At 39.9% G+C, this 26,615-nt stretch overlaps 1 protein-coding gene across 6 annotated transcripts in view; it reads left to right on the top strand.

Annotated features, from left to right (window-relative positions):
- The window catches only part of PTBP2 (polypyrimidine tract binding protein 2), an 89,311-nt gene that overhangs the window by 3,210 nt on the left and 59,486 nt on the right, over nt 1–26,615 (top strand). For 5 of the 6 annotated variants that reach the window (XM_038412561.2, XM_038412559.2, XM_038412562.2 and 2 more), the window contains one exon: nt 22,250–22,325. The exons of the other annotated variant lie outside the window; for it this stretch is intronic. In XM_038412561.2, coding sequence (XP_038268489.1) covers nt 22,250–22,325 — 76 coding nt within the window. The remainder of the gene's footprint in view (nt 1–22,249; nt 22,326–26,615) is intronic. 6 annotated transcript variants of the gene reach the window in all.

Below are 26,615 nucleotides of genomic sequence, written 5' to 3'. Positions count from 1 at the left end.
AGTAAACTCTTGAAAGTAGCAGTCCATAAAATAAAGTTTCAGCTGCACTAGAAACAACTGAACTGCACAAGTTCAGCACTTTAACCCCTTTCAGTATCAGTCTCTTAGGAATGCCCTGAGTTATGTGTAATGAAATAATTCCTGTTTAATCATGTATTGTTTGAAAGGATCCTTTGTTTTTACATCCTGGGTACGTAAAGGTAACGCTTTCCCTTCATTGTAAGACCATCACATTCTTAGAATTCTAAGTTGTAGTTCATGTTGATAAGTGTAGCTGTTGATGTGACATGTTCAGACCAAATTGAGGCCACTTATCTGAAGTGTGTTTTAAAATATATATGAAATTCCCTCATATCCATCTGCCTATGAAATGTAAACATTTCAGTGGGGCTATTTATTTTGTTTATCTTATTGTGGAAGATGTAGTGTCATGAGTTTAAGCAAGATTGGCAAACTACAATAGTCATAAAGGGAGGAGCCTTTAGAGAAGAAGCCTCAAAAATTAGGTCAGAGATCTAGAGTAATTTATAGACAGGGAAATAGTCATGGGCACCTGATAGTGTTAAAGAGGCATGCACCTCTCCTTTTTTTCTTTAAGATAGACTTTGTGGTATGTGTTTTTAAAGGGAAAAAGCATCTATTTTCACAGACAGGGAAAGTACAGAATAAGAGCTAGTCTTTGAAGAAAGCAATTACAAGCCAGTAAGCCTAACTTAAGGCAGATTGGTTGAAACTGTAGTAAAGAACAGAAATATAGATGAACATGATATGGTGGGCAAGAGTTAACATGCCTTTTATAAGGGGAAATCATGCCTCAACAATGTATTAGCATTCTTTGAGGGGGTCAACAAGCACGTGGACAAGGGTGAACCAGTGGGTATAGTGTACTTGAACTTTCAGAAAGTCTTTGACAAAGTCCCCCACCAAAGGCTCTTAAGCAAACTAAACAGTCATTGGATAAGAGGGAAGTCATTGGATCCTCTCATGGATCAGAAATTGGCTGAAAGATGGGAAACGAAGAGGAATAATGGTCAGTTTTCAGAATGGAGAGAGGTAAATAATGGTGTTCCTGAGAGATCTGTACTGGGACAAGTGCTGGTCAAGATATTTGTAAATGATCTGGAAAAAGGGATAAACAGTGAGGCGGCAAAGTTTGCAGATGATATAAAATTACTTAAAATAGTTAAGTCGAAAGCAGATTGCGAAGAGTTACAAAGGGATCTCACAAAACTGGGAGATTGGGCAACAAAATGGCCAATGAAAATCAGTGTTGATAAATGCAAAGTAATACATATTGGAAAACATAATCCCAACTATACATAGAAAATGATGGGGCCTAAAATTAGCTGTTACCACTCAAGAAAGAGCTCTTGGAGTCATTGTGATTAGTTCTCTGAAAACATCAGCTGAATGCGCAAGGGCAGTCAAAAAAGCTAACAACTTTAAGAACCATTATGAAAGGGATAGATAATAAATAAATATAATGCCACTATATAAATCCATGGTATGCCCACAGCTATTGCGTACAGTTCTGGTCGCCCCATCTTGAAAAAGGTATCTTAGAAATGGAAAAGACAGAGAAGGGCAACAAAAATGATTGGGGTATGGAACAGCTTTCATATGAGGAGAGATTAAAAAGAATTGCACTGTTAGTCTTAAAAAAGAGGCAACTAAGGTCTATAAAATCAAGAATGGTGTAGAGAAAGTGAATAAGGAAGTTTAATTTACTCCTTCACAGAACACAAGAACCAGGGGTCACCCAATTAAATTGATAGGCAGCAGTTTTAAAACAAACAAAAGTAAGTACTTCTTCACACAACACACAGTCGGCCTTTGGAATTTGTTGCCAGGGGATGTTATAAAGGCCAAAAGTATAACTGGCTTCAAAAAAAAATTAGGTAAGTTCATAGAGGATAGACCCCTCAAGGCTATTTGCCAATGGTCAGGGACGCAACCCCATTCTCTGGGTGTCCCTAAACCTCTGACTGCCATAAACTGGCACTGGACAACATGGGATGAATCACTCTATAATTGCCCTGTTCTGTTCATTCCTTTTGAAGCAGTCATTTGCCACTGTCAGAAGACAGGATACTGGGCTAGACAGACAATTGGTCTGATCCAGTATGGCCATTCTTATGTTCTTATAAGTGAGCCAGACTAAAGCTATGTTTATACTACAAATTTATGTTGACTCGAGTTACATCAGCATACAGCTGCCGTAGTTAGCACATCGCTTATGCACATGCATACTTGACTCCTTGTGCTGGCAGTGCGTGTATTCACTGGGAGTACTTGTGTCAATGCAGAGTACAGTGCACAATGGGTAGGCAATCTCACTCTGCAACTCGACACTATCAGCTCACTAATTTTTGGGGAGTTTTGGCAATGCATGATGGGGCCAAAATGAGTCACATGCAGTGACTGGGAGCATGGGTCAACGTCCCAGTTTGCAACTGTCTCCGTCCCATAATTGTATCTGTATCCCATAATTTTCGTGTCTTTTTTTCAAAATCCCACAAACCCGCTTGTCCCTCCTTGCTGTCTGCCATCTTAAACAGAAGCATGAAGCCTGCACAGTTCTGAACTATTGTCAGGAACATTTAAAGCACAGGGTTCACGATCCTGTAGTATTTGCATAGCCGCAAGAAGACCTGAAGGTGGGTGTGGGGGGGCATAACAATTCCTTGAAGGACAGATTGTCATGGGACAATCAATGGAATCAATGGAATATTGTTGGCGGTATGCATGGAACAGATGCACCGCTTCTGGACCTGAGAAACAAGCACTGACTGACTGGTGGGATCGCATCGTAATGCAAGTTTGGGATGATGAGCAGTGGCTGCAGAACTTTTGGATGTACAAGGCTATGTGCCTGGATCTGTGTAGGGAGCTTACCCCAGCCCTTCAGCACAGGACACCAAAATGAGACCTGCACTGACAGTGGAGAAGTGAGTGGTGCTCACAAGTGTAGAAACTTGGGACACCAGATTGTTACTTGTCTGAAAACAATTTGGAGTCAGGAAATCCACCGTGGGGGTTGTTGTCATGCGAGTGTACAGAGCCTTTAAATGCCTCATGCTGTGCAGGATTGTGACTTTGCAATTTGCAGGACATACTGGATGGCTTTGCAACTGTGAGGTTCCTGAACTTTGGTGGAACAATAGATGGCATGCATATCCCTGTTTTGGCACCAGACCATGTACTGAGTACATCAATAGAAAGGGCTGCTTTTCTATGGTTATGAAATCATAGGTGGATCACTCGGGACGCTTCACCGACATCAGTGTTGGGTCCGGGAAGGTGCATGACACTTACATCTTTGAGAACAGAGGACTGTTCAGAAAGCTACACGGATGGATTCTTTTCCCTTACTGACAGATTGCCACTGGCAATATTGAAATGCCACCCCTTGCTCCCCTGGCTCATGAAGCCATAGACTGGTCACCTCGACAGCACCAAGGAACGATTCAGCTACTGGCTCAGCAGGTATCGAGTGGCAGTTGACTGTACGGTTGCTCATTTGAAGGGTCGCTGGTGTTGCCTACTCACAAGATTGGACCTCAGGGAGAAAAATATCCCAATGTTTGTAGCTGCTTGCTGCATAATATGTGTGAAGCAAAAGGGGAAAAGTTTCTGCCGGGATGGAGGGCAGAGGTGGAGTGGCTGTCTGCTGAATTTGAACAGGGCTATTAGAAGAGGTAAACATGGAGCTATACAGCTCAGGGAGGCTTTGAAAGGCAATTTTAACCGTGCGTGAAGTAATGTGTGGGGGTGTTGTATGCTCTATCTGGCCCTGCTCTTTTGTGGTCTGGTAGGAATTGTGTGGTGATTACTGTACATGTAGGAATATAATAATGTCAGCTCACCTATTATTTTGGTTTGTGACTGATCCTCTGAGTTGTATGATACAGTGCAGTAACAGGTAATTGGTTACTTTCTGAACTGCTGAGCATTCAGCAGCATATGTTGTGAATTAATAAAGATGAATTATGTTCCAAATAATAAACTTGTATTATGTAATAAAATCAGTGCAAAAGAACCCCTGCAATTTTAAAACACATACATTGAAAATTTAATACATTTTTTTAAATTAATAGAACAGAACTTTTGAAGAGGAAAGAACATTGATGTCCATTTCAGCTACCCCATGTATCTGTCATGGCTTTTATAAGTCTGTGTATATGAAGCTGTGTTGTCTTTAATGACTCCCAGGGCAGAGTGGTATGGAGAGTACATTGATCTTTGATGCCATGTGGAATGTTGGTGGGGGAGAAAGGGAGGGGTATAGGGAGATCCCAATATTGAGTTTTCAGTGGGCTGCAGAGGGAGGCGAACTTGGGGTTGTTGATTTCGCAGATCCACCAGAGTCTGTAGGATCTGTGTTTGCTGCCTGAGAAGCCCTATTATGTCCTGGTACATCTCCGTCTCCTTTTTCCTGCTGGGACTCCTGGGCCTTTCTCCTTTACCACTCTTTCCTTCTCTAGACTATCTGCAATGTTCATTCTCCAGGTCCTGTGCTCATGGTCCAATGCAGCGGGCTTGCAGGATCTCATTGAACATGTCATAGAATCATAGATCATAAGGTTAGAAGGGGCTCACAAGGTCATCTAGTCTAGTCTGCTGCCAAGATACAGGATTTGTTGAGTCTAAACTATCCAAGACAGGTGGCTATCCAATCTCCTTTTGAAAACCTCCAGTGAAGGAGCTTTCATGAGCTCCGTAGGCAGTCTGTTCCATTGTCCTACTGTTCTTACAGTTAGAAAATTTTTCCTGAGATTTAATCTACATCTGCTGTGCTGTAATTTGAACCCATTGCCTCTTGTCCTGCCCTCTTTGACAGGAGAGAACAGTTTTTCTCTTATCTTTTTTACGGCAGCCTTTCATATATTTGAAGAATACTCTCATGTCCCCCTCCCCCCACCTCAGCCTCATCTTTTCCAAGCTAAACGTACCCAGTTCCTTCAGCCTTTGCTCATATGGTTTGCTTTCCAGCCCTTTGATCATCTTTGATATATCTTTATCATGTGTCTCTGGATCTTTCCAGTTTCTCCACATCCTTTCTATACATTGGTGACCAAAATTGGACACAGTACTCCAGCTGAGTATGGAGTACTCAGTACTATGGAGTACTAACCTAAAATTGCATTTGCTTTTTTTTTTTTGCAACAGCATCATACTGTTGATTCATATTGAGGCTGTGATCCACCACAACTCCCAGATCCTTTTCAGCAGTGTTGCTGCCAAGCCAGTTATCCCCCATTCTGTATTTGTGCATTTAGTTTTTCTTCCCGAAGTATAGCACCTTACATTTGGCTTTGTTGAATTTAATGTTGTTGTTTATAGCCCAGTTCTCCAATTTATTAAGATCCCTTTGAATTTTAGCTCTATCTTCCAAAGTGTTTGCAACCCTCCCGCTCCCAGCTTTGTGTCATCTGCAAATTTGATCAGTATGCCCTTTATTCCTACATCCAGGTCATTTAACCAATTATGTTTCTGCTTAATGGTAGTTTCACTGAGTATGTATTTCTCCAGCTTACTTACCAGAAAGTTATGTGGAACTGTGTCAAAAGCCTTGCTAAAGTCCACGTATATTATGTCCACTGCATTCCTCCTCTCCACCTAACCAGTTACCCTGTAAAAGAAGGAAATCAAATTAGTTTGGCATGATTTGTTCTTAGTAAATTCATGTTGGCTGCTAGTGATTACCCCTTCATCTTCCAGGTATCTACAAATTAATAGAGCCCCTCAAATTTATGTCTGTCTGCTTTGTATCCATGGATATCAGCAGACCATTTTTGCGCATCACAGCTTGGATGCAGATACAAATTTTTTTATCTGCACAGGGCTCTGCAGCACACACTCACCCGAATGGAGCGGCTGTCACCCAGCCTGCAGGCTCCAGCTTGGCTCTCTGAATCATGCAGCAGCAGGCTGGGCATTCTGGGAGTTGTTGTAGCCAGCTTGCTTGGAAAGAGGAGGTAAACTGCAACTCCCAGAAGGGAGTGAGCCGTGAGCCAAGTGCCATTTTGAAGGTGTGGTTGTTCTTTAAATGAGCAGGCGGCTATAGCTGTGTGCATTAGAGCCTCTGCAACTGTGTGAGGGTCTCCAAGTCTCCCCCCCCCCCCACGGGGAGGGCGGCACTACATAGAATTGTAGCCTCCCTGCCCATAGCAGGTACGGCAGGGGCAGAACAGGTGGCAGGGTAGGAGGTCTCTGGGGAGAAGTGGTGCTGGGGTGGGCAGTTGTGGGCTTGACACAGTCCTGTGTCATTGCTGCACAGTGACCCTGTGGAGCTGTTTAGAGCCCTGCAAGTCTCCAGCTATCCACGGACAATTTTTGCAAATCAGATGCAGATGCATCTTTTTGTATCCACGCAGGGCTATACAAATTAAATGTTTTATACATTGCTCTAGTAGCTTTCCAGGTATTGAGGTCAGGCTGACTGATCTATAGTTCCCCAGCTCCTCCTTCTCTCCCCCCCCCCCACTTTTTAAAGATGGGCACTTTGTTAGCCCCTCTCCTGTCATCCATGAGTTTGCAGATTTTGTCAGTGGCTTTGAGATTTCTTCAGCATCCTGAACTGAACAGCATCAGGCCCTGCTGACTTGCGTTCATTCAAATTAGTCAGAAGATCTGACATATTGTTTATTTATCCTTATCTGCATCCCTTCCCGTTTATTGGCAATGATAACATGAATGAACAACGAACAAAGTTATTGTGAGAAGACTGAAACAAAGTAGGCATTGAGCAGCTCTGCCTTCCTGTAATCTTCTGTTACCAGCTCACCACCTCCATTGAGCAGTGAGCCCACACCTTTCATGATCTTTCTTTTGTTGTGTGACTTATCTGTAGAGCTCCTTCTTGTTATCTCTCTCATTTCTTGCCAGCTGTAACTCACTCTGTGCCTTGGCTTTCCTGATTTTGTCCCTGTTTGCTTGCGCTATTCCCATGTATGCTTCCTTGGTGACATGCCCCTCCTTCCATTTCCTGTATGTATCCCTTTTGGTTTTTCCATAGCTAAAAGGTTCCTGATGTGGCCATGTTGGCCTCCTGTGGCTCTTATCTTTCCTCTGCATAGGAATAACTTGATATTGAACTGCTAATATTTTGTAGGAATTGTCAGCCCCCTTTGACTTCTTTTCTTCCTAATTGGTCTTTCCATGGCACCTTGACTATCATTTCTCTGAGTTGGATGAAATCTGCCTTTCTGAAATCCAGTGCCCTTGTTTTGCTGTTCTCATGTCCTCCTTTCCTTAGGATCTTGAATTCTATGAAATCCTGATCGCTTCCTTCCTTATTCCTGACTACCTTCATGTTCGCAACTGATTCATCCCTGTTGATCAACACGAGATCCAAAATGGATGACTTCCTTCTTGTTTCTTTAACTTTTTCAAATCAGAAAGTTGTTCCCTACACATGCTAAAAACGTGCAGGACATACTGTGTTTTGCTGTAATTGTTTTCTAACAGATATCAGGAAAGTTGAAATCCTCCATTAATACTAGCTCATCTCAGCTGATCTTGTTTCCTGCTTGTAGGATGCCTCGTCCACTTCCTTCTCTTGATTTGGTTGTCTATAATAAACCCCCACCATAACATCGCTATTGTTCTTTTCCTTTTCTATCCTCACCCAGAGACTCTCAGTAGGTCTGCAGCGCACTTCCTTTTGGACCTTAAAGCAAGTTTATATACATTCTTGACGTACAGTGCAAAACCACCTCCATTTTCCTATTCCTATCCTTCCGGGACAAGCTATATCCCTCAGTGCTAGTACACCAGTCATGGGAGTTGTCCCACAAAGTCTCTGTAATGCCAATTAAGTCATAATTTTCTACATATACCGTGACTTGCAGTTCATCCTGCTTATTCCCCATACTCCTTGGATTGGTATACAGACGTTGAAGATATTTTGAAGACTGTCCTGTTGCTTTTCTTTTTGCCTCCTTAATGCAGTTGTGGTTTCTAGTCCCTTCTCCAGAATGTAGCCCCTTTCTCTTGACTTCATTACTTGAGCTTAGGTGTGAATTGTCCAGTTTTTTGTCATCGGACCTAGTTTCAAGCTCTCCTTACTGGGTTAGCCAGAGAATGTCCAAAGATGCTCTTCTCAATGTTTGGTAGATGGAGTTCATCCCAGTACAGTAATTCTCTTTCCTGGAACATCAGCTCGCTGTCAAAGAAGCGAAAACATTCTCACCATTACCGTGCATAGCCATGGTTTTATATTCACAATTTGATGGTCCCTGCCCAGGCCTTTTTCTTCAGGAGGGAGGATGGATGAGAACACCACTTGCATCCCAGACTCTTTTATCCTTCTTCCTAGAGTCATGTAGTGATCCACTCAAGGTCATTCTTGGCAGTATCGTTGTTGCCCATGTGGATAAGTGGGAAGGGGTAGAGGTCCAAGGGCTTGATGAATCTCGGAAGACTCTCTGTCATGTCCTGAATTCTAGTTCCAGGCAAGCAGCACGCTTCTCAGGATTCCTGGTCCCAGACGGCAGATAGATCCCTCTCCCACTTAGGAGGGAGTCCCTGACCACCCCAACCCTTCTCCTCCTCTTGGGGTTGGTGGTCATGGAAGTCCCGTCCCTATGGCAATGCATCCCATGCCTTCTGGTCAACGGGGTCCCCTAGAGCCTTCCCTTAGATGACTCTTCCAAGGCATTCTCAACCTGTGCAGAGAGCCTAAAAGCAGTTGTTTTGCCTCTATATGTGTTGGGAGTATACTGGCTCTCATTCTTCTTCTGGAGGTCACACACTGACAGTTTTCTTCCCTGTTCTTCAGTCCCCCCGCACTGCTGTCTCAGATTCTTGGGCATACTGTGCTTACAGTATCAAATCTTGACTTCTTTCCAGGAAGTCTTTTTTTTTTTTTTTTTTTTCTTCCTCCCAGTGCAATGCAGGGTCAATACTTTGGCTTTCAGTTCTTTAACCTTTTCTTGCAGTATGGAGACCAGCTTGCACTTTGTGCAGATGGAAGTCGCTTCTTTCCTCCGGGAGAAAGACAAATATGACACATTCTTTGCAGCTGATCTCTCATGACCCATATATTTTTTTCCTTGTAATGTACCAAGAGCCTCTTCAGATGATGTATTTAGCGGGGTGGATTTGATTTAAATCACTAGTCAGGAAGACTCTATTTAATCATGGATTTCTACATAAAAGTGCACTCTTGTTGGTTGTTATAACCTTACTACATAGTCTTCACAACTCAGAGATAGATGTAGGCTTCAGATTTAGATTTAGAAAAATGCTATACATTTTTAAAGTGATTTATTTTGAAAATTTTTCAGATTAGTTTTACAGCGATATCAAAAAATAAATGATTGTTTGGTTATTTCAATTACCAAAGGTAATTGAAGCAGTTCACCTCTCAGTGACTTCATAAATATCGATCTTCAATTCAACAGGTTAATATTTGGAGGATTTTCTTGCCATGCTGTATTGGGAGGAGAACATCAGCAGACAGACATTTTAAATTTTTATTTAACTAAAACAACAAAAATATAACATTTTAACAAAACAAGCATATGAATTTTTGACCCTGGTATTGAGAATATTTGCAAGAAAATGATCTGGAGATAGTGCTTGTAAATGCTTGTAATTTAACTCTGTCATTGCATGTTTCTCACTCAGTTCCTTCCAAATTTCAACAGCATTGGCAATAAAACAGCTATTTCCCTGCATTTTGTTCAAAGCTACAGAAATAGGCTTCAGGGTACTCCGCATGTGTTCAACATTTCTATTAAGCCCAGTGTTGGCAACTTTGGCTGTGACTGTGAACAAAATAGTGAAAAAATAGATGGCACTAACTGTCATCCGATTAGGCCCGTTGTTGATATAGTATTCAAAACATTCCACTACTGAGTTCCATCGCACATCTTGTGGGAGAATTAGGTTGATTCCTCCCACTTTTTTCAGAACAGCTGCTGCAAAGTGGTTGTTATGGAAGTATTTTGCAATTTCAACAACTTTTATTTATTTATTTATTTATTTTATTTAGCTTTTATTTCTGAAACACTGAAGGTCTTTGGCTAGGAGGTGCATCAAATGAGCACTGCAACCGTATGTTGTTAGCTTGGGACTCTCCTCTAAATAATTTCTTCTCATGTTGGATACATCTGCAGCATTGTCTGTGACCAAGCTGCATACTAGACAATTGAATTTTTTTTTCCACAGCTTGTTATAGCATTTACTGCTACTTCTTGTAAGTATTCTGCTGTGCGTGTATTTCCTGATGGATTAATTGTTTCTGTAAGGAAGACATTCCCTTCTTCTGTTGTCACACAAGCATGTACAACAGGATCATTGTGGACATGGGTCCACCCATCAAGACTCGGGTTAACAGTTTTACTCTCTAGACCTTTTCCCTACTGCTCAATTTCTCTTCAATACATTTTATCCAGCAATTTGCCTGCAACATCTACTCTGTTGGGTGGACTGTATCCTGGTCTTTAATGAATAAACCATGTTAATGAAGTGTGGGTTCTCAATCATGCGGAAAGAGAGTTTGTTGTAGAAACAAACCGGGCGATTTTTTTCATCAGTTACCTCTTATTGTAATCTGCTAGTTCTTATCACAAACTTATCTGTGGTTGTTTCTGGATGATGGCGGTTGTGTGTGTGGTGTGTTTTTTTTGTTTGTTTGTTTTTTTGCTATGGGTGATATACAGTGGCTATGTGAATTACATGATTTGACTGAAACACTATCATTGGCAGATAACTCTGAAACTATAGAAAATGATGGTGATCTTGAAGGTGGATAGTTTTCAGAAACCTGTATGTTGAGGATGGATTCTCGTAAACAAAATAAGTGAATGCAGTTATTTAATCATTATTACCATACTGCTCATTTGGTATTACTCATTGCATTCATGACACTCAGTACTACTTTAAAGGTGAAATTGTAAAAGGAAGTTCTGCCTATTTCAGCTTTTTTTTTTATCACAACTGCATCTGAAATGGTTACCATAGAGTAACAACTATATTTTTTGCTCAAACATGAGAATTCAAGAATAGTCCAGAAGGAAGACAAGCAGTCCTTAAAAAAAGAAGTATGAAATAAAAAAGTTTACCAACTTGAAGATCCTGCATGTTCAGACATGTTCCTTTCATCATCTTGAACACAGCTTCTTCCTGAGAAGGAACACTTCTCATGATGTTGTTTCATTCGGGCAAACAGGCCTTGCATTTCTTTGTTGCACTGTTTGCATTTTGCACGCATGCCTGTCTTACTCACAGGTAGAGGAACTTCATTAAAATATTCCCAAACTGGGTCTCTCTTTACAGCTTTCTGCCATTATAGGTTTTCCCCTCTAGTGAGAGAATGGTACGATAGATCTCAAATCAATCAAGGGCTACACTCAGAAAGACCTCAAGACTTCTGGAATGTGCTGCTCATACAGTTTCACTTTTGTTTCTACTGCCTGTCCCTCCCTTCTCACATTTATCTCCAGACTTACTGTCCAGATCTATTCTGCCCCCAACAATCTTCTATTCATTGAACTTTTTGGAAGTTTTCACTCTCTCTAGAGAGAGGTAAGGGAGTGACTCTATGTAAACAAATTTGCAGCGGGACAATAGGGTTGAGGTCTGTTGTTTCTCACCTCTATATATTTATTTTAAAACATTTTTGCTGTTAACAAGCATGTTATCTCTGGTGACATAAATCCACAGTTTGAGAACTGTAAAACTAAGCATCTCTAATGGTATCTTCTAGACTGAGCACTGAGTCCCATTGGGTAGATAGATTATTTAGGTTAATCTTTCTACAGAAGCCTCTGGAACCTCATAAAATTGGGTCCCTAATCCATGAACTATTGGAACTCATTTACAAAACTTTTTTTAAAAATTACATGAATATATTGTCTCATACTATAGAATTAGAATTTATAATCCCTATTCTATGAGGAGATACATTATAGCTCAAAGATATTTTAATTAAAACTATTTTTAGATGGGTTTTTTCCTCAAAAAGCATCTTGCCAAAAAATCCAATTTAAATATTAAAAAATCATTTTTTTAAAAATCATTGATTTTTATCCATCCTGAACATAAGAATGGCCATACTGAGTCAAACCAAAGGGCCATCCAGCCCAGTATCCTGTCTGCCGACAGTGGCCAATGCCAGGTGCCCCAAAGGGAGAGAACATAACAGGTAATGATCAAGTGATTGCTCTCCGCCATCCATCTCCACCTTCTGACAAACAGAGGCTAGGGACATCATTCCTTACCCATCCTTTCTCTTTTAAACCGTTACAGTCCTAGCCTTCACCACCTCCTCAGGCAAGGAGTTCCACAGGTTGACTGTGCTCTGTGTGGTAAACTTCCTTTTATTTGTTTTAAACATTTTGCCCATTAATTTAATTTGGTGGCACCTAGTTCTTATATTATGGGAACAAGGAAATAACTTTTTTCCATATTCACTTTCTCCACACCACTCATGATTTTATATACCTCTATCGTATTCCCCTTTAGTCTCCTCTTTTCCAGGCTGAAAAATCCTAGTCTCTTTAATCTGTCCTCGTATGGGACCCATTCCAAACCCCTAATCGTTTGTTGCCCTTCTCTGAAACTTTTCTAATGCCAGTATATCTTTTTTGACATGAGGAGACCACATCTGTACACAGTATTCAAGATGTGAGAGTACCATGGATTTATATAAGGGCAATAAGATATTCTCTGTCTTATTCTTTATCCCTTTTTTAATGATTCCTGCATGGACGTCTTCAGAGAACTAGCCACGATAACTCCAAGATCTCTTGACTGATTAGTTGTACTAAGTTAGCCCCCATCATATTGTATGTTTAGTTGGGGTTATTTTTTTCAGTGTGCGTACTTTACATTTATCCACATTAAATTTCATTTGCCATTTTGTTGCCCAATCACTTAGTTTTGTGAGATCTTTTTGAAGTTCTTCACAGTCTGCTTTGGTCTTGACGATCTAGTCAAGTTTAGTATCGTCAACAAACTTTGCAATCTCACGTTTACCCCTTTCTCCAAATCATTTATGAATAAGGTGAATAGGATTGGTCCTAGGACTGACGTTGGGGACCACCACTAGTTACTGCTCTCCATTCTGAAAATTTACCATTTATTCCTACCCTTTGTTCCCTGTCTTTTAACCAGTTCTCAATCCATGAAAGGATCTTCCCTCTTATCCCATGACAACTTAATTTACGTAAGAGCCTTTGGTGACGGACCTAGTCAAAGGCTTTCTGGAAATCTAAGTACACTATGTCCACTGGATCCCCCTTGTCCACATGTTTGTTGACTCCCTCAAAAAACTTTAATAGATTAGTAAGACATGATCTCCCTTTACAGAAACCATGTCGACTTTTGCACAACAATTTATGTTCTTCTATGTGTCTGATAATTTTATTCTTAGTTTCAACTAATTTGCCCAATATGGACGTTAGATTTACCGGTCTGTAATTTCCAGGATCACCTCTAGAGCCCTTCTTAAATATTGGTGTTACATTAGCTATCTTCCAGTCATTGGGTACAGTAGCTGATTTAAAGCACAGGTTACAAACCATAGTTAATAGTTCCGCAATTTCACATTGGAGTTCTTTCAGAACTCTTGGGTGAATGCCATCTGGTCCCGGTGACTTGTTACTGTTAAGTTTCTCAATGAATTCCAAAACCACCTCTAGTGACACTTCAATCTGTGATGATTCCTCAGATTTGTCACCTACAAAAGATGGCTCAGGTTTGGGAATCTCCCTAACATCTTCAGCTATGAAGACTGAAGCAAAGAATTCATTTAGTTTCTCTGCGATGACTATCATCTTTAAGCGCTCCTTTTGTAACTCAATCGTCCCCACTGGTTGTTTAGCAGGCTTCCAGCTTCTGATGTACTTAAAAAACATTTTGCTATTACCTTTTGAGTTTTTGGCTAGCTGTTCTTCAAACTCCTTTTTGGCTTTTCCAATTACATTTTTACACTTAATTTGGAAGTGTTTATGCTCCTTTCTATTTACCTCAGTAGGATTTGATTTCCACTTTTTAAAAGATGCCTTTTTATCTCTCACTGCTTCTTTTACATGGTTATTAAGCCACTGTGGCTCTTTTTTAGTTCTTTTACTGTGTTTTTTAATTTGAGGTATACATTTAAGTTGAGCCTCTATTATGGTGTCCTTGAAAAGTGTCCATGCAGCTTGCAGGGATTTCACTCAAGTCACTGTACCTTTTTAATTTCTGTTTAACTAACCTCCACATTTTTGCATAGTTCCTCTTTCCGAAATTAAATGGCACAGTGTTGGGCTGCTGAGGTGTTCTTCCCACCATAGGAATGTTAATTGTTGTTATATTATGGTCACTATTTCCAAGCGGTCCTGTTATAGTTACCTCTTGGACCAGATCCTGCACTCCACTGAGGACTAGGTCATGAATTGCCTCTCTTCTTGTGGGTTCCTGCACCAGCTGCTCCGAGAAGCAGTCATTTAAAGTATCAAGAAATTTTGTATTTTCTTTTTGTCCTGAGGTGACATGTACCTAGTCAATATGGGGATAACTGAAATCCCCCACTATTATTAAGTTCTTTATTTTGATAGCCTCTCTAATCTCCCTTAGCATTTCATCGTTACTATCACCGTCCTGGTCAGGTGGTTGATTAATAAGAATATAACTGTAGGGATCTATTAGAGCATGGGATTACTATCCATAGAGATTCTGTGGAACATGTGGATTTATTGAAGATTTTTACTTCATTTGATTCTACATTTTCTACTTCCTGGTATTTTACTGTTCCCAGAAGCCTGAAAGGCAAAAAATCTGTGGGCTCTCTCCCTAGGTGAACTTACAGGCAAACTCCTCTGTTTGCTTCTCCTCTGTTCACTGCTCACTAGGTTGGCAACTTGCTGCCTTTTTTTAAGGCTGCTGGCTCAAAGCAAGTTGCCTAGGCTTGACGCCTCACCTGGTTCACACTTGAGTCAAAGCTCTCCAAAGTCACACTTTTTTGAACAAACAAGCATGCAGTCAAGCAGTCCCTGCAGTTAGCACTAGGCAAACATAGTCAAACAAATGGTCACAGCAAACAGACACTCAAATATTCACCCCACCAGCTCACAACACAGCCCCACTAATGCAGCATCTACCTCAAGAGCACTGACCATAGTTCACCTTGGATGGTTCCTAGGCAATTTTTCCTGTTTGCTGCTCATCCTGAGTCCTCTTCTTTCTCCTGCTTATCTGGCTGAGGCGCTCGATGGGTGTGGAGGAGACTACACTGAAGGGCGCAGTGGTAGCAGCTGCAGATAAAACACTTGGATGTACCATAGTCTGTGTAGTCACGATGGAAAGCAAAATTTAAGATGCAGAACTCACTCCATTTGCTCCCCTAAAGTTTTAGGCACTATATTCTCCGTTCTGCTTGGGATTGTTTGTGCACCATGCCAGCACCCGTTGTAGTGAGTATGTCCCACCCCCTTTGCCCCTGCTGGAGTTTGGGGAAATGAGGAAGGAATTACTCGGTTGCATGAATCTAGAAGTATAGTGTAATGACACTGAATACTGGTACTGTTTTCCACAGGCAGTGGTGGCTTTAGCTCAGGAGTGGGCAAACGTTTTGGCCTGAGGGCCACATCTGTGTATGGAAATTGTATGGTGGGCCATGAATGCTCACGAAATTGGGGTTGGGTGCAGGAGGGGGTGAAGACTCTGGCTGGGGGTGCAGACTCTGGGATGGGGCTGGGGATGAGGGGTTGGGGGTGCAGGAGGGGGATCAGAGTTGGGACTGAGGGGTTCGGAGGGTGGGAGAGGGACCAGGGCAGGGGGTTGGGGCCTGGGAGGAGGTCAAGGGTTCAGGCTCTGGATGGCATTTACCTCAAGCAGCTCTTGGAATCAACGACTTTCTCCTTCCGGCTCCTATGCAGAGGTGTTGGCAGGCGGCTCTGTGCGCTGCCCCATCCGCAGACACCGACCCTGCAGCTCCCACTGGCTGTGGTTCCTCATACTGACTGGGTAAATGTCACCTCAGGATGGAATGCAGAGAAATTTCTAGTCCCCATTAATAACTGCTTCCTGGGGCAGCTACTTCTGGAACTCACAAGGAAAGAGGCAATTTGTGATTTAGTCTTACGTGGTGCACAGGATCTGGTCCAACTGCTCAATATAGCTGAACTGCTCAGTAGTAGCTACCATAACTGTGCAGCTCTTCTCTCTGGTCTGATAGAGTCCAGGTTGAGTGATCTGCAGGGTACAGTGCAAGACACATCTCCTTCCTCAGGCATATGTATATATACATATTTAAATATGCACATTGTGGTTTAAGTTTCCAAAATCTAAGTGCGATTCAGATGCATCTAATTTTAATGAAATATGTATCTGAATCTAGATTGCTCTGAAAATCTCATTTTATACTCTGTTATACAGATATAGGTGGCTTTTTAACATGTGATTGGTTATAATCGAAGGAGGTATTCTCTTCTGCGGGGAGCTGAAATGGAGAAGATATGAGAGAAGGAGATGTAAAGGATCTGAGGTCTGCTGGGGTGCAAAGCAGTGTTCCCTCTAATTTTTCCCACCCATGTGCGGAATGAATTTTGTTATGTGCTCCAATATGGAGGTAATGTGTCACACATCACCTTCGCATCGAAGCACATAACAAAATTCATGTGGTGAGGGTGGTGCCAAGGGGTTTGGAGTGTGGGAGGGGGCTCTGGGCTGGGGCAGAGGGTTGGGGTGCAAGCTCTGGAGATGAGGGGCTGAGATTTGAGGTGTGAGGGCTCTGGCTGGAGTTGTGAGCTCTGGGGTGAGGACAGGGATGAGGGGCTCAGAGAATTGGGGTACAAGGGGTGAGGGCTCTGGGGTGGGGCCAAGGATGAGGGACTTGAGGTGCAGGAGGGTGCTCAGGGGCTATGGTGGGGAGAGAAGACCCCCACAGGTTTCTCTTCGCAGCAGCAGCACCTGGGCTGGTGGGGAGGCACCTCTCCCCGCCACAGCAGCTCTGGGGTTGGAGCTGCAGGATGGGATCCCATTCCCTGGCCCCAGCAGGTCTGGACTGGGGAGGGCCATCCTGGCTGGAGCCTGGCTGCTTTGACTGTGCCACCCCGCCGCAGCAGGTCTGAGCTTCCCAGCCGTGGCTGGGTCCAGGTCACTCTGGCCGTGCTTGAGGCTGGTCCAAGCTACACCTCAGCAGAGTTGGGAATGGAGGAAGGGCGTCTTGTGCCCCAGCTGCACCAGGTTGGGGGCTGGGGAAGGGGCACCCCTCCACTGACCGCAGCAGGTCCCCAGGCAGGTTCCTTGAGCGCCTGAGCGGTGCTCAATAGGCTGCTGCGCAGCCGTGCACCTTACAGGAAATTTTGGTGAGAAGTGAGAGAGGGAGAGGACTTATAGGACAAATGAAGACAGGTATTCATGTAATGTCCAATTAGTTACAGAAAGACAAGTGAATTTAAAAACAAATTACAGCAATGAGTTACCAATTGTTGGTGGAATACAGAATTGTTGGGCTGGTCTATGCACAGTTCTTGTCCTGATTTAACTAAACGGTATTTAAATCAGTAAAAACTGTGTGTAGACAAGTCTTTTGTCTATATGGTGATGTGGCAGAGATGAAACTGGGGATTGTTGTAGCATACCTGTGAACCTGCATGGAATTTCTTTTGGACAGTAGGTAGGATGAGAATGTGTACAGATGTAACTCATACTCCTGGGGCCCTGGCCTTGGGGGGTCAAATGATAGTATGTTGCTGTATGAAGTGAGTTGGCTTCTGTTAGTTATTTTTGGAGCAGATTGAGGATATTGCTGTTTGAGGTCAGTGTGTAAGGTAAGATGTCTATTCATAAATGCACTTCCTCTTCACTACATAAGCATAAACAAAATATATGCATGCTGTATTTCACTAAAAAATCATCATGTGACAATGGAATATTAATGAAATTCATATCTATCGCTCATGCAAATTAAAATATGTAAATGAGTGCTTATTTTTCTGTGCCCTCTCCTTCCCCCCCAATATACTAACTCAAACTCTTAGTATTTTCATCTCTCTGGAGGCAATATTTTTTTTTTTTTTTTTAATGCCTAAAGACACTTTTTATAGTTTGGATTTGCTAGAAACCCTGAAGAAGGATGACTCTAGCTATTGGAATGGCAGTCTGGTTATTTTGAACTTTTTTTTTTTTTTTTTTGAATGCTGCTGCTACTCCATCATACTACTAGTTTTCAGTTGCTTGCAGATGCTGTTAGAAGCTAAGGGTACATCTACACTTCAATAAAAAACCTGTGGTAGCAAGTCTCAGAGCCTGGTCAATTGACTCAGGCCAGCTGCGACTCTGCTGTGGGTCTTTTATTGCATACCTGAGTGTTTCACAGTGGTGTTATGCTCATGGTTCGGCATATGCCCCTAGGCTGAGACGAACTGTGGTAAATGTACAATGTAACTAAAACTACCGTTTAACATTTTTCTCCTTTCTTTCATCACAGAAAAAAGTGTCCTATGCTCTACTTAACATAGATATGTATCATCGGTAAATCAAAATCTCTCCCAAGAATTAACAGAATTTATTTTTTAATTATTATATCCCCATCACCAGATTGTAATTAAAAACTGTTTTGATACTAATTGTATCACAGTATAGTAGATAATGTTGGCTTTTACTACTAAGTTTGAAAGAGAGGGATAGTTTTGTTCATTTGTTGACTGTAGTAACACCATTCACTTTGTTTTGTTTATTTCCATTGTCACAAGAGACTGAAAATTTGAGTGATGCTTTTAATAAGCCTTCTTTAACCTAAACAAATCTGTTATGTTAGGTACAATAATTGACTTCCAAAAAGTTTTTCTCTACTTAAGAGTTAATAAAAAATTGGGCAGACAACTTATGGTTGTATATTTTTAGACTTCCAGAAATTTTTTGACAGGTCCTCATGAGGCAATTAATTGCTACCAAGTTTTATGAAGTCCAGTAATAGATTTAAAAAAAATGTTTGAGAATTTGCTGCTTATTTCTACTCTTTGCTTCTTAAATGTGGAAAGAGATTTGTACTAGAGTTAAAATATATTATTCTGGAGATGTCGGAAAAATAGTTGACAATAGATTTTTTGCCAGCCTGACTCGTGGTTAGACTTCTGGGGATTTTGATGACACTAATGGCCTGATAAAACTAGGAAGGTATGTAACATAACCTCTGTCATTCAGATTAGACGCTTTTTCAAAGTAATGTGTCTTGGGACAAACCATTTTGAAACTATTTATAATATGGGTTCTAAATTAGTTGCAATATTTAAAGCAAAGATCTAGACACTGGCTAGTCACTGTACTTTCTTCCTTCTTACCTATAGTTTTGTCCTATAATTTTTGAAAGAACTAAAAGATTTGATTGTATTTGTTGTGCAGTGATATTATACACAGTTACACGTTGCCTACATTCCACTTCTTTTAATTTTGATATTTCATATTTACAGTCCATGAAGCAATTTATGCTTCTGAAGTTTGTAGATTGCTTTTGGGAATCGCATATTGAAGGCTTAAGTTGACAGATGAATCTTTTTTTTGAAAATTTGGTCCTGCATGAGGAATCCCACAATGTCACTTTTATACAGCTGCTTTTCTGGGTAGAACCACACTTTAAATATTTTTCTTCACATCTCTGGTGAAAGGCTGCACTGACGGGTACAGGATGAGATAGGAAGAACAAAACTGAATTTCAAGGCATGAGTGAGGATCATTTAAAAGAGGCTGGGTCTAATAAACTCCATGTTTAAGTTGTAAAATAGTAGTTCATCAGGTAGTTTGTTCTGTACATTCTTCCCTTTGTAGAGTAAATACGTAGAGTTAGTGTTCTGGCGTTTACTTAAGACAGATCAGGATTACATGATTTTAAGAGTTGTTTGCCAAGTCTGAAATAGCATCCATCGTTCCAAAACAAAAAGAAAATATCTTGGGAAGTAAGGGACTTGAAAGCCTTCTAGACTCAAAATTGCATGTGCCTAGATCCAGCACTGGTAGAGATGTGGCCTGTGTTGTCGTCTATGTTCAGGCATGAGAATGAGCAAGTAATTGCCCTCAAATGAAGCAATGAAAACAGAATCTGAATATATCCATGTCAGTACAGTGGGTAGCATGGGAATTCACTTTGGATGCAGTGGAAGGGCTGTCTTACAAGCAAACTGAAGTACTAGTATATTACAGGTTCTTTTTGAGGAACTACCATAGGTTTTTTTGTTTTTGTTTTGTTTTTAAACTGTGTATAATCTATTTAGTAGTAGTAATAACTGAGGTTTGTTTGTTTTTTATGATAGCTGCCATTACTAGTTACTTTTGTCCATTGCAAACAGGTAAAATTCCTCAGTGGAAATATATTGGTGGGCTGATGGCTCAGAAGTGCAGATATTTTTTAAATTCAAGCATCCTGTCTTCCATGATTTTACTTCCATAATTTTGATGTCAAACTATGATATTCTATCCTTAGTAAATATTGGGGTAGAAATTTAGATCTTCAGAGAGAGAGAGAGAGAGAGAACGAACATTTCAATGAGTTCCATCTTCTATATTTCAGTCATCTTTGTATTTAAGAACAGTCTTGTAGAGTGAATAATGGAAAGGTTCCATATCTTCTCTGAGTCGCCTTTCAGTTTTGTCTGTTTTAAGTTCATTCTTTTGATCTAATTAAAAATGATTTCCTTTGACAGTGCCAAGACTCGTTGCTGTTTTCTTTTATTAAATTTAAAGTCAAATCATGTTGCCAATTTGAACCCAAAAATGTGTAGAGCAGAATCTAGAATCAACAAGGGTGTGAGGCAAACTAAAATTATTCAGGAATAGTCTGTGTAAATAACTTTGAGAACCAGTGCTCAAAACTGAATAAGCTTAGTGACCAGAATGGCTTGTATGTTATGGATCTTAGATATGGAATACTTCAAAATGTGTTATATTTTGATATTTCTCTTCATATTCACATGCATGTGTGTATATATAATATATACACTAATATTACAGTTTGGGCTTGATTATATGCATCCTGGTATAAGCATACCACTTAGTATTGTGATATTCTCAGATTAGTTTAGTATGTATTTATTATTTAGAACGAAGAACTATCCAAAATATACAGGATGCTTTTCAAACAGAGGTAGATAATACCTGTCTCAAGGCAGCACAGTCTGAAACATCTTGATTATTATAAAGATTTTGTAAGTAAAGCGGTTTGTGGTCAGTACTCAGAATGGAAACACAGATTTCACGCAGAGTAATATTTGGTGATTCAGTAGCTGGCACTCATAGTTTTTAGTAATGACCCAATGGGCATTGGTACTATTGGAGATACCTTTGAATTAAGACACAAAAGTGAGGTCCTAACCTCTTTTGGACATAAAAAATCCAGTAGCCTTTTAATGATGACATGCAAAGGAGGGGAGGTTTATGTCCTTTTAAATTCATTTTGGCTTATGAGGAAGGCCTGAAAGATTTAAAACAAACAAACACAAAATCCTGCTTGTTTTACATTAGGCGTCTGGGTGTTTTTTCTGTCCTGTAAGGAAATGAAACCTGATCACTGAGAAGTGAAATATATATTTTTAAGTATTTAGACTGCTTCAGACTTATTTTTAACACCTATTATTTAACTCAAATGCTTGGGGGAAAAGGATCCCTCTTTAAGGATTCAACACCAAATCTCCTCTGATATCTGCGTTCCACATTGAAATCATCCAAAAAGAAGACTAAGAAAGAATAGACGATGTTCTTCATATTTTTGTGAAGTTTAAACCAAAAAGAAGTCCATCCTCCACCCAAAAAAAAATTTTTTTTTTTAGGGTTCCTTTATGTATTATAAAGAAGTGCAAAACATCACAGTCTGCTTTGAACTGTTTCTGATAGGAGTACTAGCCCTAGCACTTTGGTCAAATTCTAATTTCAGTATTTGCCTGAATTCCCCATTTAGTTTCAGTGGATAAAATATTAATAACTTCCTATTCTAAAATATTTCAGAAGTTATGTACTGCTCTTGTGGGACAGCTCTTGTGGTCCCTAGAGATTGCATTTCAGCTGTGGATGAAGTGATTGTGTGTATGGAATTATTTGAATTGAGAGATGCTATGTAAATATACTGTATTATCTAGATTTTAATTTTTTTATTTACTGTCACTTTTCTGAAAGGGGAGAATCTCCCAAACCTTAATAGGTTATGTAACTTCATTTAAAGCTCTCTGAAGGGATATGCCCTGTCAAACTGATATTTTTAGTATCAACATTAAAGATGACAAAAATAGAGGGGAAAAAACTCTTACTGTCTCTTTCTTTTTAGAGAGGATCTGACGAACTTCTTTCAGGCAGTGTACTCAATAGTCCGAACTCTAACATGAGCAGCATGGTAGTTACTGGTAAGTGTTTCAAAGGAGAAATCTAACATTATATCTCAGAATCTTTTCCTGTTTACAAGGGGAAAATAGTAAAATAGATTCCATCCTATTGTACAAGATTGTTGGCATGCACCAGACTATAGCAACCCTGTATCTACATTGAAACACTCAACAAATATTTGAAAAGAGTAAACCAATTAAATTAATGGAAATTTACAGATGATGAAACAATTCTTAGGGCTGGAGAACTGGATGGGACATGAAAGTAATTACACTTTTTAATATGGAATGAGTTATGAAATTCTCTTCAAATTAAGGAGTGTTACGAGCAAACAGTGGCTAACAGGACCCGCTATAGGAATTTAACTTTGTCACGTGTAGGCATCCATTTGTCTGGGCATCCCTGCTGGATTAGCCTGCTCATTTCACAGTAGTGGAATAACTTTATGAATAATTAAAATTCTAATAACTCCTAAGGTAGACTGCCACAGCTCTGGACTCTGATCCTATTTCACTGCCTTAGTATGGAAGCAGCTTTAGGCTCACAGCAGCACTTCAATGCAGCGTGTTAAGTGTTCCTTTGTCAAACTGCTGGGGACTCCAAATAAATTGGCTTTTCACTAACTGAAACCTGTTCCCCTTTCTTTATAACTTCCTAACAACTATTTCAGAGTGTATCTGTCAAAGGAGCTTTGCTCAGGCTATTGTTTTGGCACACCTACCATTTAAAGTCTTTCTCATTCTGGTGGCAGAGTGGTTTAGTTTATACCTCTAATCTGTTAGTGGGTGATCTAAATAGTTGTAATCAAGAAGCCGTAGCTCACCACTTTACTGTGGATGGTGAATTCTCCCCAGCAGTGCAGCAGGGTTGTCTAGTAGCTCCTACTACCAATGGACCATATCATCACTAATCCTGCTGTAAAAGGTGGCACTTTCCTCCCTGAGTGCTTATCACTGTGGCATAGCTTTAAAATCACTACAGAGAGCCTATAAATTATTTTTAGATTAAAGAGAGGTTTCTGAACACCAGTGCTTTACCCAGCTCTCCTAGTTTCCTTTTTGCTTCTGGAAGATGTCCCTATTTCTTTTCTAGGTATCCTTGGACACAATAATGGTATGTTTGAGTTAGAAAGTGTCGTGACTTTCCATCTTTTCTTTACAGTCTTTTCCATCTTCTGGGAAAAACTATGATTCCTACTCCCAAACTTTCTATGCATTTCCAAGGGAAACATGCAGGTCATCAGGACTAAATCCACATTATTTAGTCAAAGAAGATTTTAAACCAAAGCTCTATATTATTGTCAAGTTTTACTGCTACATGACAGTTAATGTCACTTTTCAAATGAGCCAATATTAAAACACAAATTTGAGAGAACTAAATTAGTTTAAATTGACTGCAAAATGGAAATGCTGCTTTCTACCTAAATTGATCCATCCTTCCAGGCTCTTGCAAGGGCCACCAGTTGGTTGTGAAAGACTTTAATGTATTCAAATGGAACAAATACACTCAAGATTTTTGTTGAAAAATATTCATTTACCACACTATTGGGCTTTAAAAAAAATTATGATCAGGATTTTAAAATGTGATTTGAGTATCCAGCTTAAAACACATAATAGGGCTTAATTTTCAGAGAAATGGGGTTTGGCACTTTGAGAAAATCAGAGCCTTTCAAGGTATTTCAAGGTAGTTATTCAGAATCACTAGTCGCTTTTGGAAAATCTTAGCCCATACTTTTATTTTACAGTCAAACTAGCCACAAGTTTCAATGAACTGAATAATCTTAACCTGAGCTCTTTTATCGTGCCCAGATCCATTGCCCATTCTAATGGTAATAGTAAATATTGGAAAAAGAGGAGGGAACTCTAAAAGAAATATAAGCATCCCTAACAAAGATGCTCCTGAACGCAGTAATACAATTATGTCATTTTCAAAGGAGACTCTTGAAAATATCCTTGGAGAAAACTTTCAGGAATTCATCAAAATGTAACCTGTTTCCTCAGTCCAGCTCTCTTATGAGACATAAGCCTCTGAACAGAAAATATAGACTTACTCACACAACTTGTCTGGTGAGATCTAATGGACAATTCTTCCGGCTGTATCCAGGTGAAAATTTTCCTACTTTGCAAGCGAGAGGTCAGTACAGATTCTTTTCAACCACTCATAATATAAATGATCAACTAAGGCATAATTAAGCCTAAAAGGGAAACCAAGCTTTTTTCTTCTTCAAATTCTTGACCAGGTCTTCTTAAGGCACATGTGTTCGAAATGTCATTTTAAAATGTATTATAGGTCAATAGACTAATAAGTTCCCCTCTAATCTTTCTTCTCTGCATATATATATATATATATATATATATATATATATATATATATATATATATATATATATATATATATATATAAAATAGTATTGACATGAGTCAGAGATCTGCGATCACACTCAAAGCATCATGAATGTGAAGCCCTTATAAAGAGAGGATATAATCCATGATCACTCTATTTGTAAAGGAAGCATGATTTGGAACAGTAGCTACTCGAAAAATGGCTCTACCTTCCTCTTTTACACTGTGTAGTTCTCAAGAACTTTCTCTTTCTGATTAGTCTTGGTCTTCATTTTCTACTATTCCTGGGAAACAAGGTGTATTTATGACCTTGTCACTTCCTTCATCAGATTCCATAATACTGTCCAAGCTGATTCTTCATAGAAGAAGAGACGGAAGAGGGCAATTTACATTTCTGTAACCAGGGTGTGACCTATTGGTCACAATGCACCTGAAAGCAACTTAGGTTCACACAGCCCAAAGAGTCTACCTACCACTAGTACCACAGCCCAAAGAGTCTATCTACCAACAGTGATTCATAATGAAGGGATTTTTTGTTCTTTAAAGCCTTCTCTCTCATTTCTTCCCTCTCTGGTCCTACACCTTATAAAGCACTGAAAAATGTTTTTGTAAAAATAATAAATAATTGCACAACAAGAAGCAAGAGATCAGATTTTTTTTCACTTAAACATGTCTAAATTTTTAGATTGGGATTTTCAAAGGAACCCAAGGGAATTAGGCAGCCAGTTTCCATTTAATTCAGTGGGATTTGAGCACCAAATTCCCCTAGTCTCTTTTGAAAATCCCCATCATAATTCTTTTCAAATAGACGGTGAATGATGTGAAAGATACATACCTTCTCTTTCCTTTAAGGATGTCTGTACATCAGCCTTTTTTCCCATTTTTTCATATTGTCTGGGTAACTTGCAAAATAAAACGAGGTAAAGAATCTGTAATTCTTATTGCATCATTATTGGTCTCCCAGGCCATCGTCGCCCACGATCATGAAGACATGTTTGTGGAAAAACTTGAACATTTTGCTCTGACCTTGGCAGGTTGAAAATAATAGTTTAGAATCTAAGAGAACGGAGCCAAAAATAACTCTGTTAAACAGTGGTAAACATTCTGCAACCAGAACATACAAGAGGAATTGGAGTACTTGGCTTCCAAAGTACACAGACCTTCACCAAAACAGACTTAAAATCAAACACTCTAATTTATGTTCCTTTCAGAAAGGAATTCATTCTCAATTGTCCAGAGGTCCAGATTTCTTTATTCCATGTTATTTCTAGTATCAATACTTTTACACCTACTTCTGCACCCGTGCATCTCCCATTTCCTCAAAGTGTTAGGGTGCAGTTGTCAACCCCAGAAATGTTTGTATTTCACATAAGCTATATTACTATATCAAAATTAGTTTTTCAAGTGATTTGTGAATTCTTTGGATGAAAAGCACATAACATTTGAGAAGAAAATCCTAGATGCTAGAATAGATTGTTTTAAAGGTGAAGACAAGAACTATGAGTTGATCTAACAACTACGTATTCTGGAAAGCAGTTTTGTCTTTGCTTAAGATTAAAGGTCAGGGCTCTGAGTTTTTCTAGCAATAATTGATGACATTTACACCTACAGCTGAGAGCTGCACTGTGTGTTAAATTCTCCCATCAAAAGCACAGATAAAAGCTATTGGAGTAAATGTTGTCCATCAATTCTGAAGCTGGTGTAAAATGCCATTCTTGTTTCTTATTTTAAATTAGTTAGGTTCAGAAGTCTTTGGAGAGCATGAGCCTCCTTCCAGAGTTTATGAAATCATCCTTTTTATATTGATGTATGGCAGATATTGACTCACTGAACTCTAGGAAATGGACCAGAATGGAAACAAGGAAATATTAGAATTTTACCTCAATTTTGGGTATTCTGCAGGGCATCAAGGTCATAAGTCCTGCACTAACTGCTCTTAAACTGATGTCTCTAACAATATGCTTCCCT

Source organism: Dermochelys coriacea, chromosome 8 (assembly GCF_009764565.3).
Source record: "Dermochelys coriacea isolate rDerCor1 chromosome 8, rDerCor1.pri.v4, whole genome shotgun sequence".
Classification (NCBI taxonomy): Eukaryota; Metazoa; Chordata; order Testudines; family Dermochelyidae; genus Dermochelys; species Dermochelys coriacea.
This window is presented reverse-complemented; position numbering and strand designations above follow the sequence as displayed.